The 16,860-nt window shown below is 46.1% G+C and overlaps 1 protein-coding gene across 2 annotated transcripts; it reads left to right on the top strand.

Annotated features, from left to right (window-relative positions):
* The first annotated feature begins 3,586 nt into the window (after positions 1 to 3,586).
* On the top strand, positions 3,587 to 16,710 carry LOC143335849 (sine oculis-binding protein homolog). 2 transcript variants are annotated; one of them, XM_076755492.1, is made up of 7 exons: positions 3,587 to 3,887; positions 6,476 to 6,605; positions 6,928 to 7,122; positions 8,020 to 8,171; positions 9,478 to 9,573; positions 9,783 to 11,726; positions 14,244 to 16,710. In XM_076755492.1, the coding sequence occupies exons 1-6, from the start codon at positions 3,795 to 3,797 to the stop codon at positions 11,715 to 11,717; spliced, it is 2,601 nt and encodes an 866-aa protein (XP_076611607.1). In that variant the 5' UTR covers positions 3,587 to 3,794; the 3' UTR covers positions 11,718 to 11,726; positions 14,244 to 16,710. The 2 variants fall into 2 exon arrangements, with proteins under 2 accessions (XP_076611607.1, XP_076611608.1); XM_076755493.1 differs by having other exon boundaries at positions 3,682 to 3,887; positions 9,804 to 11,726; positions 14,244 to 14,345.
* The last annotated feature ends 150 nt before the right edge of the window (positions 16,711 to 16,860 follow it).

Here is a 16,860-nt window from a genome sequence, read left to right as displayed (position 1 = left end):
AAGGAGGCTGCCCACAAACGCTGCTTCTCTCTAATGTGGACGCTGCATCAGACGCCGGTTTTTATACCAGCTGCGGGTCTGTGACGTAGGCTATAGGGTCCGGACTGCGTCCCGGACAGGGTGGACGTAAAGAAATGACACAGAAATGTGACAGGTGAAAGGTGCTTTGACCGCAGGAGCATCACTTAGGGAAACAATGGCACACTTCAGGATAAGTGTATACATTAGAAGTAGTCTATTAAAATATTTGGGACGTCAGCCTGGCGCGCATGCTCCATCCCAGCCATACATTTTGACCTTTCCGACTGTCGCCTATGTTTAAATGCCTTGCTCAAAGGCACTTGTTGAGAAGCATCCACTTCCACCAACATGGTGACCCCAGGACGACGAGCTGCTTACCATCCGAGAGCACCTGCTCCCGCCGTTATGTTGCCATGGTGACGATGATTCGTGGCCAGCGTTGTTCAGGCTATAATGGGGTTCATGATTATTGAGAAGTCTGCTCCAGCTGATGAAACTCGGGATTTGTTGCTTCACTTCATGTTGTATTGGCAAGAAAGTGACATAAATCGAATGACAGATAGAAAACGGCAAACTTAAAAGTTAACCTGTTGAAAAGGCTCTCGTGTCTGGCTGTGGCTATAAGTGTGGCAGCAGCGACACCTAGTGTTTAGAATCCGGTTGCAGCAGGTATTCATAAAGTCATTCATTAATCCTTATTAAGTACTAGACAGTGTCAAACCAGTGATTTACTAAAAGTGATCCAGGGGCTGCACCGTTAAAGTTTAATAAAGTTTAATAAGTGACTTTTTGCCGTTGCAAAGAAAAAGTTATAGCAGCTGCCCAATCAGAAGCAATCCACTATGTAAACAGGAAGTCACGGTAGCATCACAAGTTAGCTTAACTTTCAGAGGTGAGAGTTTTACAGGCGCAAAATACGGATGTTTGTAGATGTTGCTTTGTTTTATTTGTATCCGAATATACGCAGGATGTCAGAGTGAGTATCTAACGTTTTATTCACACACTTTAGAATAAGTTTGGATTTATGCTAATTTACGTTATTTACTCATTAAGTCAAATGCAATCTCAATCATATACAACAGACACATACATCACATGTGGTGCTTGCAGGTTTGCACGTACGTACGAGTATGAGAGCATATGATTGTGTGTGTGTGTGTGTGTGTGTGTGTGTGTGTGTGTGTGTGTCTGTGTGTGTGTGTGTGTGTGTGTGTGTGTGTGTGTCTGTGTGTGTGTGTGTGTCTGTCTGTGTGTGTGTATGGGTCATATGTTTGTTTGTTTTTTTAACTGAGGAAAATGTCAGATTCGTCGTTGTGAAATGTAAACCCAAATTGAAGGTAAAATTGTTTTATATGCTACAGCTCAATTTATTTGGTCACTGGACCAGAAACAGATGGCCTCAACGTGACTGTATGTGCCTGTAATTTGATGCAGGGGAAACACTGGGCCATATTCACAGGCACAACCAGGCTATTCAAAACCAATGGGTAGACATCGCCCCCTAATGGCCAAAGCGCATTACTGTAAACCACAGGAGCTCACGCTCATTGCCCCTCCGTTAATGCTGAAGACCAGACTACAACATTTTCAATCATCTTGCAAATTGACAGGGTATGTTCACAGTAATCATGTATTCATGGACAGTAATGCATATAATCATAGGCCTACTCAAAGTGGACAATTTTTATGATTCCGTCCAGATGTTGGGGATTGTAACTTTAGACCTATAAATAGCGCCTATCATTTGTTTAAGTGGATTTCTGAGGGGATTGTGAGACGGTCTTATCCCCACTTTCACCCCCCCAGAGGAACCTAAAGGGACAGCGCTCCCTGCAGAGGCACCAGATGTGCGCCTGTTATGGAGAACCGGAGAGAGGGGCCTTTTGTGAGGCATCAGATAAGCCCTGTTCCCAAAGCCGGGCCGGATCAGGTGTCATCAGCGGGTGTACGAGGGGGCGAAACCCAAGCCCGGCGCACTGGATCGGGTTTCTGTTTACACGAGCCTGGTCCCTGGATTCCTCCAACCAGAGCAGACCGAGGGCGGCTGGAGACAGGGAGGAGAAAGGTTCTGAAACAGTCCTCTCGGCCCGCCTGTCTGTCTACCTGCCTGTCTCTCTGCCTGGGGTTTAGTGACCAAGTGAAAGTTCTGTAAAAGAGACGGAAGCAGCGGAGCCATCTGAGCCTACATATTTGGTACTGACGTGACCAACTTTATAACCTAAATTCACCATATAGGATTATTAACCTGATGCTTATTATAATTGTGAGTTTTGAAAAAAAGAAATGTATATATATATATAGCAGTAAATAGCAAAATAGTGGTGACATTAAGTTGTCCAACTTCTCTGAAATAGCATTTATGTTTGTTTATGTTGCTGAATGCAACTTGATCTTCTCCACCTTTTCATCACTAGCCAGGAAACATGATATTGTAATAAAGCCTCTGGCCTTTACCATCAGGAATAACCATGGGACAAATATTTATGTTCAAAGCTCGTGTGCGCGCAGGCACACACACACACACACACACACACACACACACACACACACACACACACACACACACACACACACACGTGTGAATGTAAAGCCTGCCCTCAGGCGCGTGGTACTTTTCCTAAGGCGAGGGTAGCTCAGGGCCAAAATGTGTACCTTCCAGGAGTGTTTTCTCTTTTTTTACAGACATACACGCACAATGTCACACACTGATCAAACAGATGTCAGTCTGAGAAAGCCCCATGCATTCTGCCCTGGTATCATTTAACTCACCCCGCTCTTTTCATCTCTTTATTTTAAGACAAGAGTATTCGTACAGTGTTTGTACTGTGTCCCCTCAGATAAAACACAGTCTTTGCATTCCTTATGAAATGTATCTGTTGAGATTTGGGAGGGGTGGGCGCCAGGTGTTGGGTTACATTGACTCCCTTCCCTATCCGGAGAGGACACTGTCAAGCCTCACATAAAGAGCACGAATTAGACAGGAAGATGTGTCATTTTCCTTTTCTTAATAAAAGCGGAACATATGTTGCGTCAAAACGACAAAATATAGCGAAATGGACCCCCTTTTATTTCGGAATGTGCAGTATTTCCTTGTGTAGGTTACAGTGTTTTTTGTGTTTCACTCAAAAACAATTGTTCAGTATTTTTTCTTTAGCACCTCCCTGAACATTCACACAATATGAGAATCGAGTAAATTCATTTAAGTTCTGATCGGAGACGTTTCAGTGGCAAGTTTACTCGAGTTTGTGGCAAAAGGGATTGCTGTTAATATTTCAGTGGAATTCAGCTGGGATTGCTATTTGACATACATGGCTCACACCAGCAAAGTTTTGTTTCTAAAGATTAGAGACCTAAATTGTGGTGCATGTTGATCATGAATTCGTAAAATTGGTGAAAGCATTTTCATTTTTCAGTGGTTGATTGTTAACCTCTGTTGTCCTGAATTTGGACTCTTAAAAAACTACGACTTTAGGTCGTCATGAAGAATTTGCTTTGAAAGTCTTAACCGGAAGCTGCATCTTTGTTACCGGCAGACTCTTGACAGTGTTGGAGAGGAGAGAGTGGTGATTGTTCGGCGGCGGAGCCTCCAGCCTGGAGCGCACGCATGTTCAGTGGACTCGAATGGTGTGAAGCCCCAGATGAGGGACTCAGGCGGCCGGGAATGACAGCCGCTGTCACCGGGAGTGACAGCTTTCACTCTGAGCTACTCCGCTGAAAACCCTGCAGCCGACACTCAACACTGATCCGGATCGGATCCAGCCAGAACCACGACTATGCCAGAGATGGAGAAAGGGAGACCGCCGGAAAATAAACGCAGCAGGAAACCTGCGCACCCCGTAAAGAGGGAGATCAACCAGGAGATGAAGGTGAGAGTGAGTGTATGTGTTTGTGCTAAATCTAGATTTTATCCAATGAGACGTGTTATCGGCCGAGCAGTAACTTCTGTACGCACACAACGTCCTCCTGCTCTGAGCCAACTGCGCACAAATCAATGCTGGGAATAATCAGACGCATACTCTGTGCCTGGTCAATGAATGCTCTTCTTGTGGCTGTAATGTCAACAATCACATTTTTTGAACACACTTTTGCTGCAATTTAAAAAAAATAAATAAATCTAAAAGACTTAAAGTTTGCGCTCCTCGGAAGGCAATACAATAACCCGAATTAAAAAACATAGAATTACAAACTCAAAATGTCACAAATGGAGACACACGACTCTTTAATTATAGCTGGTCGCAGTGAAGAAGACTCGGTTGGCCTTCGCCTTCCAGTGACGCCATGTCAGGCCAGCTGTGGCCGGACGCAAATGTCCAGCGGAGATCCAGATGTGCGTCACTTCTTCCCAGCTCTTGCAGTGCGCACACTTGCTGTACCACAGAGGCTTGCCCTCATGCTACCCAAAAGAGAGAGGGTATTTATATCCTTTAAATAGCCTACTTCAGCCTTACACTGGGGAAAAAACGCCACCGCACAATTTTAAAGGATGCCAATATCACAGCAAACTGAAGTGGCCATTCAGAGATAAGACATGTCCTCTAAGAGTCTCTCCTCTGCTGCTTGGTTTTAAGGACAGTTAAATCACAGTAACAGACATGATTCCCTCCCACCACTATGAGCCTATTATGGCACGGAAAATAATCCATGGATTGTGTGCTTTGTTTGGGTTTGGACACTGGCTATCTGTTGACTGTGGTGGTAAGGGATATCTGAAGCTCCTTCGAGCAGGAGCTCGGAAATCTAAAAAGACAAGCGTTTTTTTTTTCTTTTTTTTTCCGGGGGAGGAGATTCTGGCCTTTTCGTGAGAGAGGAAATGTGGTCTTTCTGTGTAAGTGGTTTGGATTGTAGCGTCTGATATCCAGGGGAGGTGTAGTGTTACAACTTAACTAATTTTAATCAAAACATGTGAAACGCTATCCCCGCTTGATGTGAGCCTGCCTGGGCTGAATCTCAGGGTCGGCCCCGGTTTGTTGCCTTTGGCTGCAGTTCTCTCTGTGGTTTGGGATATGGCTTGTCACTCTCACAAAGCAGATGTTTGTCTGAACTGCCAAAAAGAAACAAAAACAACATTGTGGGAAGTGGAGTGGTGGGTGAAAAAAAAATTGCCCGTCTTTCGTTAACAAGAAAACAGACTAAATGAGACTGCATGCACAGAGGAGAGCTGCCATCAGTGTAGTCCTCCTGCAGACAATGCCCAGCTGAGACGTGATGTGAAACATACATCATTTAATGTGCACTTTTAAGACAAGTCAAATGATGAAAGGGTGAATGAAAGGCAGCGAGGAAAGAAAAGACAGACAAGCAGGCAGGCAAACTGATTTCTAGCTCAACTGAGGTCCAGCCTAGTGTTGTCTCTGTAATACATCTGTTTCAACACCACATTCGGACCTACTCCCTCCACGTCAGCCCCGAGCGCAGCACCAGACACCGGATACTTAACTTTAATCATCGTTAGGCATATTTAGCTGGATATGATACCGCTGCTTGCACTCACCCACACACTCTCCCAGACACACACACACAGCAGAAAGTGAGCAAGCGAGGGAGAGATCCATTTCTTTGAGGCCCTAGTGCAGAGCAGAGGTCGGAGTGAGGAAAGCAGGGGAAAGAATGTGCAGCCAGTACTACAGCACTACAACACCGCCACAGCAGGCTGGCTGTGCTGGAAAAGGGTGAAACCTGAGAGGCAGCGCTGTGTCGGGTGTCAGGGCTGGAAGGTGCTGGGGTGGAGGGGAGGATGGTGAAGATGGGAGGTGAAGGGGGGCGCCGAGGAGAGGAAGAGAGGCAAGGGTAGCGACAGGGAAAGCTGGGGAAAGAGAGAGAGAGTGGTGGACATCGGAGGGAGAAGAAGGGAGAGGAGTGGGGCATTTCCGAGAACCGTGGGACCTCGCTGCGGTGTAGGGTGTCCCGCTCTGATTTCTGCCCGTTCCGGATCGGGTTTCTCCTCCAATCCGGTTCTCCCAAAGCCACAGAGAGAGGTGGGTGGATAAAGAGAGAGACCTTTGTTTTTTTTTTTCATCTGGTCGTAATAAAAAAAAAAAGGGACCACACATCCCATCTGCGGAGAACAGTTTTCTCTTCTCCTTCTTTTTTTCCAATTAAAAGAGATAAACAAAGGATGATTCATAGATTTCACACTGGTGTTAGGTTTTAAACCTTTCCGTCTCAGATTTAGCAAGAGTAAACAGCTTGAATACATCATGGAAAAAGCGTCATACTGTACTCCACTGTGCCCGTATTCATTTCTCCAACTGGGCTGGGGCTGAGAAAGAATCCCTTGCATTGATTCAGAGTAGGAAGGTCTGATTATGTTTAACCTAGGATAAAAAGTTCCACTAACAACCCTAAGATGTACGGTCACAATTTCCCATTTTTGCAGGCAGGCTATGGCTCAGTTACCCTATCCCTTTACATAGAACGTTAATCAGTGATTTCTTTTCCTTGTTTCCTTTTGCAGACATTTGCAGAGAGCACCATGAACGAGCTGCTGGGATGGTATGGCTACGACAAGGTGGATCTCAGAGACTCTGAGGCCAACGAGATCAGAAACTACAGAGAAAGGCGCCAGCATGTGTCTGTGCTAAAAGGTGAGGGCCAGGTGTCGATAGTTCACTGTTCGAGCAGAGTCTCCTTGAATTTACACTAACAGGTTCTGCAGGTTTTAGTGCAGACATTGAGTCACTGTTCAGATGTGCTAGACGTACTCTCCTGTAGCTGCCACTTCTCATGTTTCATTCATTCAGATACATCCATTGTTTTCTTAGCACGTTTATACCAAAAATCAATGAAGGGCATTGTTACGGGTGCAAAAGTTATTACAGTATCGTGTAAGGTATACTGGGGATTTATGTTATTGTGTTAGATGAATGATCTTAGTCATACATATTATGTTGTGTTTATGTCTTTCAGAAAACTCATTGCCAAAACCCAAGAGCCTGGACACCAAAGTCAGTCACTCTGTCCTCACCATGAAGAGTGGAGAGAGAGAGTCCTCCAGTGTGCCCTCCTCTTCACCCTCCTCTTCTTCAACAAGTTCATCCCTGACCACCCCCAAAGAGCACAAGAGTGCCCCTGTCATTGTCCCCCTTATAAAGCCATCAGCAGGTAGTGGGCTATGGGACTATGTGCAAGTTAATGTTGATGCTCTGTAGCCTTATTTTGATAAACTGTGCAGCCCATTAGTATTTGTTCAGTAACATGTTTTCTGCTGTTCTGACTTTGCACTACAGCCGAGTGGGTCTGCTGCACTGTTCAGATAATGCATGCAGTACATGTACTCAATATTGACGTAAAAACCTTCAAACTTGAAAGTCAACAGTGCACAAAATCAAACAATTCAAAATGTGTCAGGGTCCATATCTCTACAGACTGCAGTGGAAGTGTACAGAGCATTGGTGCAGATAATAAGAAGCAGCAGGATCTGTGGGCTCCGTGAAAGAATATTGCCCCAAGACTTCTTTAATGAATTCAGATAACCCCGATTCCAAAAAAGTTGGATGCTGTGTAAAAAATAAATAAAACAGATTGTGATAATTTTAATCATGCTCAATTGAAAACAGTACAAAGACAATATATTTAAAGTTGTACCTCATCAACTTCATTGAATTTTGTAAATATATGCTTATTCATCAGTAACAGGTGATAGTATCATGATTGGGTGTGGAAGGGGCATCCACGAAAGGCTCAGTGTCTAACATACTGACATTATTCAAATATATACTTGATTAGATAATTGGCTAAAGATTCTATTCCTGGTCAAAAATAGCAGAGCTCACTCGTGTCTCTTGAGTAAGAGAGAGTTCATTTGAGTTAAATAATTACACAGTCACTTAGCTTTAGCTGTTCGGAGATACTGGGAGGTCATAACTGTTGAAACCCTCTATAATCAACACTGGTCTCATCCTTAATCCAAAGAGGGTTTTTTGCATAGCTGGGTGGTTGTACCTTTTCAAATCACACTCATTAATTGCCCTCAAACTTCTTTCTGCTTTTCCCCTGCAGTGGAGGATGTGCAGAATGTGCAGATAGTGTGTGTTTGGTGCCAGAAGGAAGGGGTCAAACGCTACTCTCTATGTATGGGTTCAGAGCTCAAGAGCTTCTGCAGCGAGAAGTGTTTTGCCGCCTGCAGACGGGCCTACTTCAAACGCAATAAGGTGAGTCTATACAATTCATATCAGCATCACTGTGGGCAGTCATGAACATTTAGTTGTGGCTTGTCCCTTTGTTGGTGAGATGTTGTAAAGAAATCCTGATATCTCTATAGTGGTCAGTGATCAGTAGATGTGTTGAGGTCAGTAGATTGCATACATGCATACAGGTACTGTACATGAACAGTTTGTGCCAGATGTGCCACTCTATATACACAAGAGACCAAAGCATCAAGTGGTTTCTGGCAGGTAAACAAACTTTCAGAAACAGATGCTCCTGATTGTACAAGCTCATAACTGATGGGTTAATTTGCAGGACTTTAGAAAGGGGGGCATCTCTGGGAACACACTTTCTAGTTATTATGGAGGAGCCGGTATAGGAATGGTGGGAGGGAGGTCAAAGTTTTTAGAGGACACTTAGTATCAGTTTCGCGTTAATGGAGGAGGGACCGGCCATTAAGTGGCTTTGGTCTGGAGGACAGGAAAGCTGCAACTATGGTGAGCCGCTCTGATGCACACTGCCATAGTTTTTCACCTTCCATTACGACATGGATATGCCCTCTTTGGAGGTGCGGTGTGACAAGTGGCTATATCCCCTTTCACCCTCGCTGTTGCTTATACTGTGGTAGCTTGATTCACAAGACAACAGAGACAAAAAGGAGGGCAGAACTGACTGTGCGCAACAAGCCCTCTAGTTTTTCGTAGGCGGGGAGGAAGCCATTGCCGCTGGCTTGTCGCTGCTTGTCTGAGAGGAAAGCCGGGAGGGCCTGAGGCGAGGTGTCCACTTTCAGTGCATACCTTACCTTCAGCTGCCTCATGTTTCGTAACTCAACACGACTCAATGGGTCACAGAGATGGGGGAGCACTCAGATCCACAGCAGATCAGCTTACATGAATCAAAAGGAATTTCCTATATTAATACTGGCAAGACCATTAATAAATATGACAATACATCACTTGAATCATCTCTCTACTCACTTTTAGAATTGTATCTGTTTCACAACACAGTGATTTCCCTTTGTTGTGCTGACCTTTAGGGTTTGATGCCATGTATGAAGTTCAAACAGCCGCTAACCTTGATGACAAGGCAATTCATTTGAAGCTATTTTTTGCACTTGTTATGTAAGATGCTCAAATTTGGTTTAATGACTGCAGAGTGATTCCAGTACAACATTTTGATTCAAAGCAAGGCCAGCTACATCATCGTAAATCAGAAAAAGAATCCCTCAATCAAAAGTAGTGTGAACTCAGGTCAGACAAACTGTTTCTCAGTGGTTCATGTCATGTGTGTCATGTGGTTTTCCCCTGTCAGGCCAGAGATGAAGACCTCCATGGTGAGAGATCACCTCAGCACCCTCATACAGAGGACTCACCCAGACTGGTGATGAAGATAAACAGCAATGTCAGAGTAAGACGACAATATCAATGTATCTTTTGTTTTCCAATGCAAAGCATTATTATGAATATGCTATAAAATTACAAGATTAAAACAGCTTCATTCACATGTAGCTCGCTTAGGGGTTGATATAAAGTAAGCCCATCTCTAATTACTGTATATTTGTACAAAGGTCTTAAAGTTTTTTATCTTGGATTCATCACTTCAATAACCCCCCACAGTCTCTCTCCCCTGTGCCACAGGTATGTGATTGGTGCAAGCATGTCCGCCACACTAAAGAATACCTGGACTTCGGATCTGGCGAAGAACGACTCCAGTTCTGCAGCACCAAGTGTCTGAATCAGTACAAGATGGATGTTTTCTACCGAGAAGCCCGTGCAGCTCTCACCAGCTCCAGCCCAAGCAGACCCAGCCAGGAGGGGAGGGCAGATTGCATTGTACCTGGACAAAAGCTGCTCACTCCTGAGTCTTGGAACAGCAGCAGTTCAGGAGAGGCTCGTCATAGAAACCTTTCCCCTAAAGGGCTTACGCCAATCCATGGATCAGCAGAATCCACCTCCATCTCCCCCTCAGAGGCATCCTCTTCTAATTCCAAGGTCCCTGTCTCTGGGCTGAGGACACTGGAGAGGCCCATCCAGCCTCCTCCACATCCCCCTGCCGTGGAGGTGTCACCCCACCCTTCTCCCCTTCATCCTCCACCCCCTCCTCGTCCCACTCTGGAACATCAGCCGGTACCTCAAATCCCTGTGCCCTTCATCAGACCTCCTCTCCATGCTCAGGGCCTGAAAAGCCCCCTTGCCAACCCCACCAGACACCCAGGCCCCCCTTCCAGCCCTATCCACAGACCTCCTCACTCTCCTCACCTGCAGCCCCCAACCTCCTCATCCATGAATCCCCCTGGATTGGTGCATCCCTTCCCAGGAGCCTACTTCCCTGGCTTGCACTCTCCTCCCCTCAATATGATGCCAAGAGGTCCTGTCCCAATGCCTCCCATAATGAACTTTGGTATTCCCTCTTTTAGCCCTCTTCTGCCTCAACCCACTGTCCTGGTGCCTTATCCTATCATTGTTCCACTACCTGTCCCCATACCCATTCCTATCCCCATTCCAGTACCTTCTAAGGCAACCCTAGAAACTCCAAGTCACAGTGGTGTAATCCAGCCTGTGCCAGAGGGGGCAGAAAGGGGTAGATCCAGGGCTAGCAGGCCACCATCTCCAGGGATCCCTGAAGGGGACAGCAGATTTGTAGCCAAAAAATTGGGTGGAATCTTGACTCAAGGTCTCCCGTCGCCAAGTGACCCCAACACAAGAGACACAGATTGGGTTAAATCAGAAAGATCATTCCCATCCCCAACATCAACACCCCACAGTGGAGCATCCTCCCCCAGAGCACAGTACAGTGAATCCCCCTGCTCAGTCCCAGAGTCAGAGGGGCTGACAGACTATAAGCAGAAGCAGTCCGAGCGACAAGTCATCCAAAGGGTTCTTCAAAGGACCCAAGTGAAGCTGGGGCCCAGTGCCAATGGAGTGGTGGACCTATCAGGGCTCGGGGAGTCAGGAACAGGGCAGGGTACCAGATCAGGGCTCCATGACATCATCAGACCCACCCTTCCTCTACCACAGTCCCCTTCACATGACACTGTCTACCACCACCAGGACTCCCACACTACACCTTCACACACCCCACCCAGCCCCACAGGGAGCAGCCATTCATATGATCCCACATCCTCTGCCCTGACGTCTCAGGACCACAATCCAAATGGGATGTCCTCCTCATCCACACCTGCAAGTCCGGACTCCTCAATACTGCAGAGAATACCAGCACCACCCCCTGACCCTGCTCTCAGTGAGCTGGAGGCCATTAAAGAGAACAAGTGTTCTGTGGTTGGCCCAGTGCGGCTTGAGGGCCCAGTCAGTCAGCCAGAAGAGCCCTTAGCAGTAGTCGGGGAGGTAGGAGAGGACCCCCATGTTCCTGATGAGGACCATGCCTACGCCCTGCCCACAGCGCCAAAGACAGGTGGGACCACCACCCCGCTGCTCTTGCCCAAACTCAGGGACAAGGGCAGCCTGCGGAGCCCTGCTAATATGCCCAGTACTGGAGACATGGAGCCAGTCCTGAAGAGGCGATGCCTACGAATCCGTGATCAGAATAAATAGAGGATGGAGGTGAGAGATTATATTACAAGGCGAGGCAAAGTATAGATAGCATTGCTTTCACTAGCTGTTCCATCTGATATGACTGAGTTGCACACTGGAGTGTTGCATTGCAAGTACTGAACCTCCTTATTTTACTCATACAACCACAGAAGACATGCCACAAGCAGTCATGGGTGGGATTTGCTTGCTTATTTGTAGAACCTTTCTAAATCTCATGTGGTATTCTGTGTTGGTTAAATTAAAAACCAGCAATTATTTTTAAGTGGCATTTAACTTGAGATTGGAAAATGTGCACATTCACACATGAACAGGGCAAGCTTAATCACAGGTCTCACAGTATGTGCGTGGTCACTAAACAGCATGGCGCCAAAGAGAGAGAATCCCAGTAACCTGGCACTCCTCTGGGCTCTAAGGTTACAACAGGGGAAAGAGGTGGAGGGCACAGGCAGTGAGAGTCACTTTGAAAGGCGATCACTTCACCACAGCCTGACAGTCACAATGCTTTGTTTGCATGGCAGCCTGTTTTGTCGGCTCACTTTTGCTTAGATATGTGAGTGTGTGTCTGTCTTAGAGGGAGAGTTTTCTGTATTTTAACCAATTAGCGGATGCTTTTATCCAGAGCAGTTTGCAATGCATGGGAAGGTAGGAGGTTCATTGTCTTGACAAGGACAAATGGATGCAGCTAAATCAAAGCCATGACCTTGAGGTTATGTGATGGTCTGTCCAATGTGACACCCAGACAGAGACAGATCAAGTGAAGTTGACTGAGTGTGCCCCCTAAGTCAAACTCTTGCTTCTTGTAGTATGAGCAGGGAGGCAGCGCTGATACCTGAGGTCACTGTAGAGACTGAGGTGATTGTCAGGCAGACTACGAGGCGCTTTGAATATGAGAGCCAGCCCACAGCTGTGATGGAGCTCTGGGGCTTTACTAGAGAACAGGGCCAGAACCAGAGCACTCCGATTACGCATGCCATGGCTTCAGTGTTGAAGTGAATCCTGCTTTGTGCTGCTAGCCTTCGTTGACTATCAATTTTTCCTGTTGTTATGGCTTCTTGTTGTTTCACACTTTGATCAGCACACAAAAGAGTACATACAGTACGTCTGCTTGCAGAGGACATCAGATGAGTAGTAGTCCTTCAATGTGGCTCAGGAAACATTTGCGTTCACTCTGCTAAAAGAATGTGGTCATATGTGGCCCAGACCACCTCTCAATGTGGTCTGAGCGATCGGATTTCAGTGCGTCCTCAATGCATTCACACCTGTACTTGGAGCTGTATCACCCAAGATGCGTGTTAATGCCAGGTGTAAACAGGGTCATAATGGCACCCTGTTCTGGCTTTGGCTCATCAGCCATGTATGAGTTTAGCACTCTCCTCTCCCCTTTCAGTCCTTTTCCTTCTCTTCACTCACCACCGCTGTCCACTGCCAACCAGATGTTGCTGTTAGAGTGCAACAGAAAATCCCTCCTTACTTTGGACCAATCAAAGGGCCTATTGATTTCACTGGCCTGATTGGTAGCCCACATGGCTGTAACACCGCCCGCTGTCCTCACCGGCTGGTATCTCACCGCCATATCACGTTACCATTTTACTGTATGTCCTGAGATTAAACCGCTGATATTACAGAGATGGCTTAGATTTCACCTGGCCTGCTTTCCTCTCCAAAGGTCATGGGTCAGCTTGATGATTATGCGTAAAAATGATGGTGTTGATAGAGAAAGAACAAACCTTTATCTTACCCCAGATGTTTTGTGTCTAAGGTAAATGATTCCCTTTTGCTAAAAGAGTTCCCAGTTTACTCTTTGTCTTCTGTTGTGGTTTCATGCGTCCCCTTAGTAACCAATACATATGAAATCACAGCATGCTGCTTGTGTCGTGCAGACGGATTTATAGGCCCTGCGTTGTGTGTAATGGGAGCTGGCTGCCGTGTGTGACTGACTTCAGCTTGCCACCTCTCTGCTGTGAGAAGAACATTGCTGTCCTGTTCTATTGTCTCCAACTGCTAAAAAGTCTTTAAAAAAATCTGACAGAATCAGCAGCCAACTGGAGGATTTCACCTCAGGAAACGGCCCGTCTCAGTTTTCTTTGCCTTTATTTGGGATATTTTATAGCCCCGTGTAATCCGATCCCACCACATGGGTATTCGCTGAGCGTTTGAAACTAAAACGCAATGGGACAGAGGGAGTACAGAACCCTGGTTTGGCCCTTACATGTCAGTGTGTGCGCGCGTCTGTTTACGTTTAATATGTGTGTTTGAATGAAAGTCTGTGTGAGTGTGTGTGAGAGAGAAAGACGCCAGATGTTCTTAGTTTGATTGTGCCCTCTGCGACAGTTATCTGAGTGTTGACATGACTAAAAGCCTCATTCTCAGTGTTTATGTAGAATGGGCGGATTAAGGAATGAGTGTCCAGGACAGGAGGAGTTGATATAAGATATGCTAGACATGTCAATTACACAACCCAGAATCTATAACAGCTCACCACCCTTTCTCCTTCTTTCTCTCTCTCTCTCTCCACCTATTGAACAGGCTCCCTGTTCAACACTGTACGGCAGTGCCAGATTCAGTGCCACGCCCTCTTGTGGACAACGCCAGTGCTAACACCCTTCAGCCAGTCCCTCAGCCTGTCAGCCCACCAGAGTGCTGCTCTGCCTGTAGACCAGCAGGGTGCCAACCCAGGAAGCAGTCCAGATGGCCATATTATCACAAGTCAACGTGGGGGAAGGACACAGCAGTCACACATTTTGTCTCGGACCAAAGAGTATTGCTGGCTCGCGTGTCGTATTGTGTTCAGCGAGCGTTTCGTACGGAGCGTCTCAGATCTTCTTCCTGTCTGACATTGCCCTCAAGTGTGTCTGTGTGTGTGTGTGTGCGTGCACGAGTTAGTGAGGCTGCCCAGATGCGCTCCTCCTCCTCTCCTCCTCCTCCTCCTCCTCTCCTTGCAGTACACAGCAGACAGGGCTCTGATCAGCCTTGTGTGGTCTTCTCAGATGGAGCCTGAACATGATCTCTTTCCAGGGGAAACGGTTTGTTTTCTCTGCCCGGCTTGCACAAAGAGCCACATTGTTCCTCTCCCCATATCCCACGCTGACTCCCCACTTCAGGTTTTGGGTTACCTGGCCGACGGGGGCTCAGACTTCAGGAGCTTTTTTTTTTCTTATTTTTTTGACAGACAGCCAGGAATATAGTATACCCTTCTCCCCTCCACCTCGCGCCCAATCTAAATACGGTACACAGTAACATATTAATTCAGAGGTTTGATGCCTCACAAATGATTGCCTGTGATTCTCGACTCTGCTCACTTCCTGAAAGGGAGGAGAGAAATTCTGCTGAGATTGAGACTTTATCCTCGAGCGGTTGACATGCTGTGTGGAGAGAGCCTGGCTGGGCTGTTAAAACAGACGACTGAGCAGTATAACAGTCTCTAACGAGAGAGGATGCTCCCTCTGCTTCCTCTAAAACTACATAGAATATATGAGGGAACACCTACTGATGCACAGTAGCTGATATGGTCTGTAAGTCGTCCTGATAACGCTGGTCCATAAATGTGCGATTTGCAGACCCTCCCTCGCCTTTCACCCGATCCACCTGAGCACAAAGTGCCGTGCACGCTTGCTTTAAAATCCTGAACATTCTTGGCGCCTGACAGTTTAACTGATCCTGATTCTGATTTCATTTTAATGTCACTGGCTCTGCTCAGATGATCCTAAAAATCAGGCTTGCAATCTTACCAAACGTGGTATTAAACTCAATCATCAAGTGCTGTAGTATGCAGCGATCAGTATTACAGCTCCCGCTGTTGGGGGACAGCTGATAAGATTCGATCCAGCTCGATCACTCGGAGGCTTTGTCAACACTTTTGTCCCGTTGTAAGATTTCAGTTTTTCTAGTTGGACTCTACGCAGATACTATTTGATGTTATATTAACTTATGGATGATGCATCTGTAGATTTTCACAAAAAAGTGCTTTATTTCATTTGTTTTCTCTTTGATGATTGTATTTTGTGAGTGCTGAAGCTCTTAAATGTCCCTAGTCTTTATGTTTATATGCTGTATGCCCACTAGAGAGCAGTGTTTGCCTTTGTAGCTTTGCACCTGCCCTTTTCAGACAAGAAAGCACCAAGAGGCCCATTGGCAGTCTGTTGAAACCCATACGATTACACAGAACACCGCACTCAGTGCCAGCTGAATGACATCCAATGCCAAAAGTAGATAGCTCTTCCTCCACATTTGCTGCCATTATTTTCTCATTACGTCCTAATATTGCCTACTGTTACAGCGGTGTCATAACAAGAAGACCCATGGTGCCCTTCAAAGCCTCCGCTTAATGAAGAGTTCAGCAGCCGCCTGGGATGAGTACTCATCATGACCCACTCCTAGAATAACTCCAAATGTGACCCACCCCTGCCATCATTCCAAAACTACATGCCTATGAGTTTGTGCATGTGTGTGTGTGTGTGTGTGTGTGTGTGTGTGTGTGTGTGTGTGTGTGTGCTCCCACAGCAGCAGCACATCATCCCCACTCATTCCAGCCTGCATCTTCACCACAGGTCATGCCATGATGTTGGTGTCATCCTCGGCTGGCCAGGGGACTTTGTCAACAGCTTCTGTGAGTCACTGATGACATCACGGCACGCATATAGGTGCCGTGTCAACAAGTGGTCCTCTGCCGTGACGCCAGAGGCCTAAAAAAAGACTTTGTTTAAGACTGCCATTGTTGGTTTTTATTGCACATTTTAATCATTGCCATTTCTGACCTGATAAAGGATGTGTGTTGATCCAATGTTTGGACAAAAAAATACTTTTGTGTCAGATGTTTTGTTGCTGTTGTCGCCTGAAATTCGTTGGTACTTTCTGACCTCCCCTGTCAAACATTTAGCCCACTGTTTGAGTAGACTATTCACGGATTGTTTGTATTTGAATATAGATTCAGTAACTGAGAGCTTTGGCGGAGACCTCTTTGTAAAGTAAAATAAATAAAAGTTATTCTAAGAGCAAGGAAACATCTGGCCTGTTTTCAGTTTTTTATGCTACTTTACTTGTTTTTCCTCTCATTTTTACCCAAGAATTGACATTATGCTGGGCTGTAACCTTCTAAATGTCAATGCAGGTCTATATAACCCTAATTAATGTACACACATAAAAC

The sequence above is a fragment of the Chaetodon auriga genome, chromosome 18 (genome assembly GCF_051107435.1).
Source record: "Chaetodon auriga isolate fChaAug3 chromosome 18, fChaAug3.hap1, whole genome shotgun sequence".
NCBI classification, from domain to species: Eukaryota; Metazoa; Chordata; class Actinopteri; order Chaetodontiformes; family Chaetodontidae; genus Chaetodon; species Chaetodon auriga.
The sequence above is the reverse complement of the archived record's forward strand: the minus strand, read 5'-3'. Positions and strand labels throughout refer to the sequence as shown.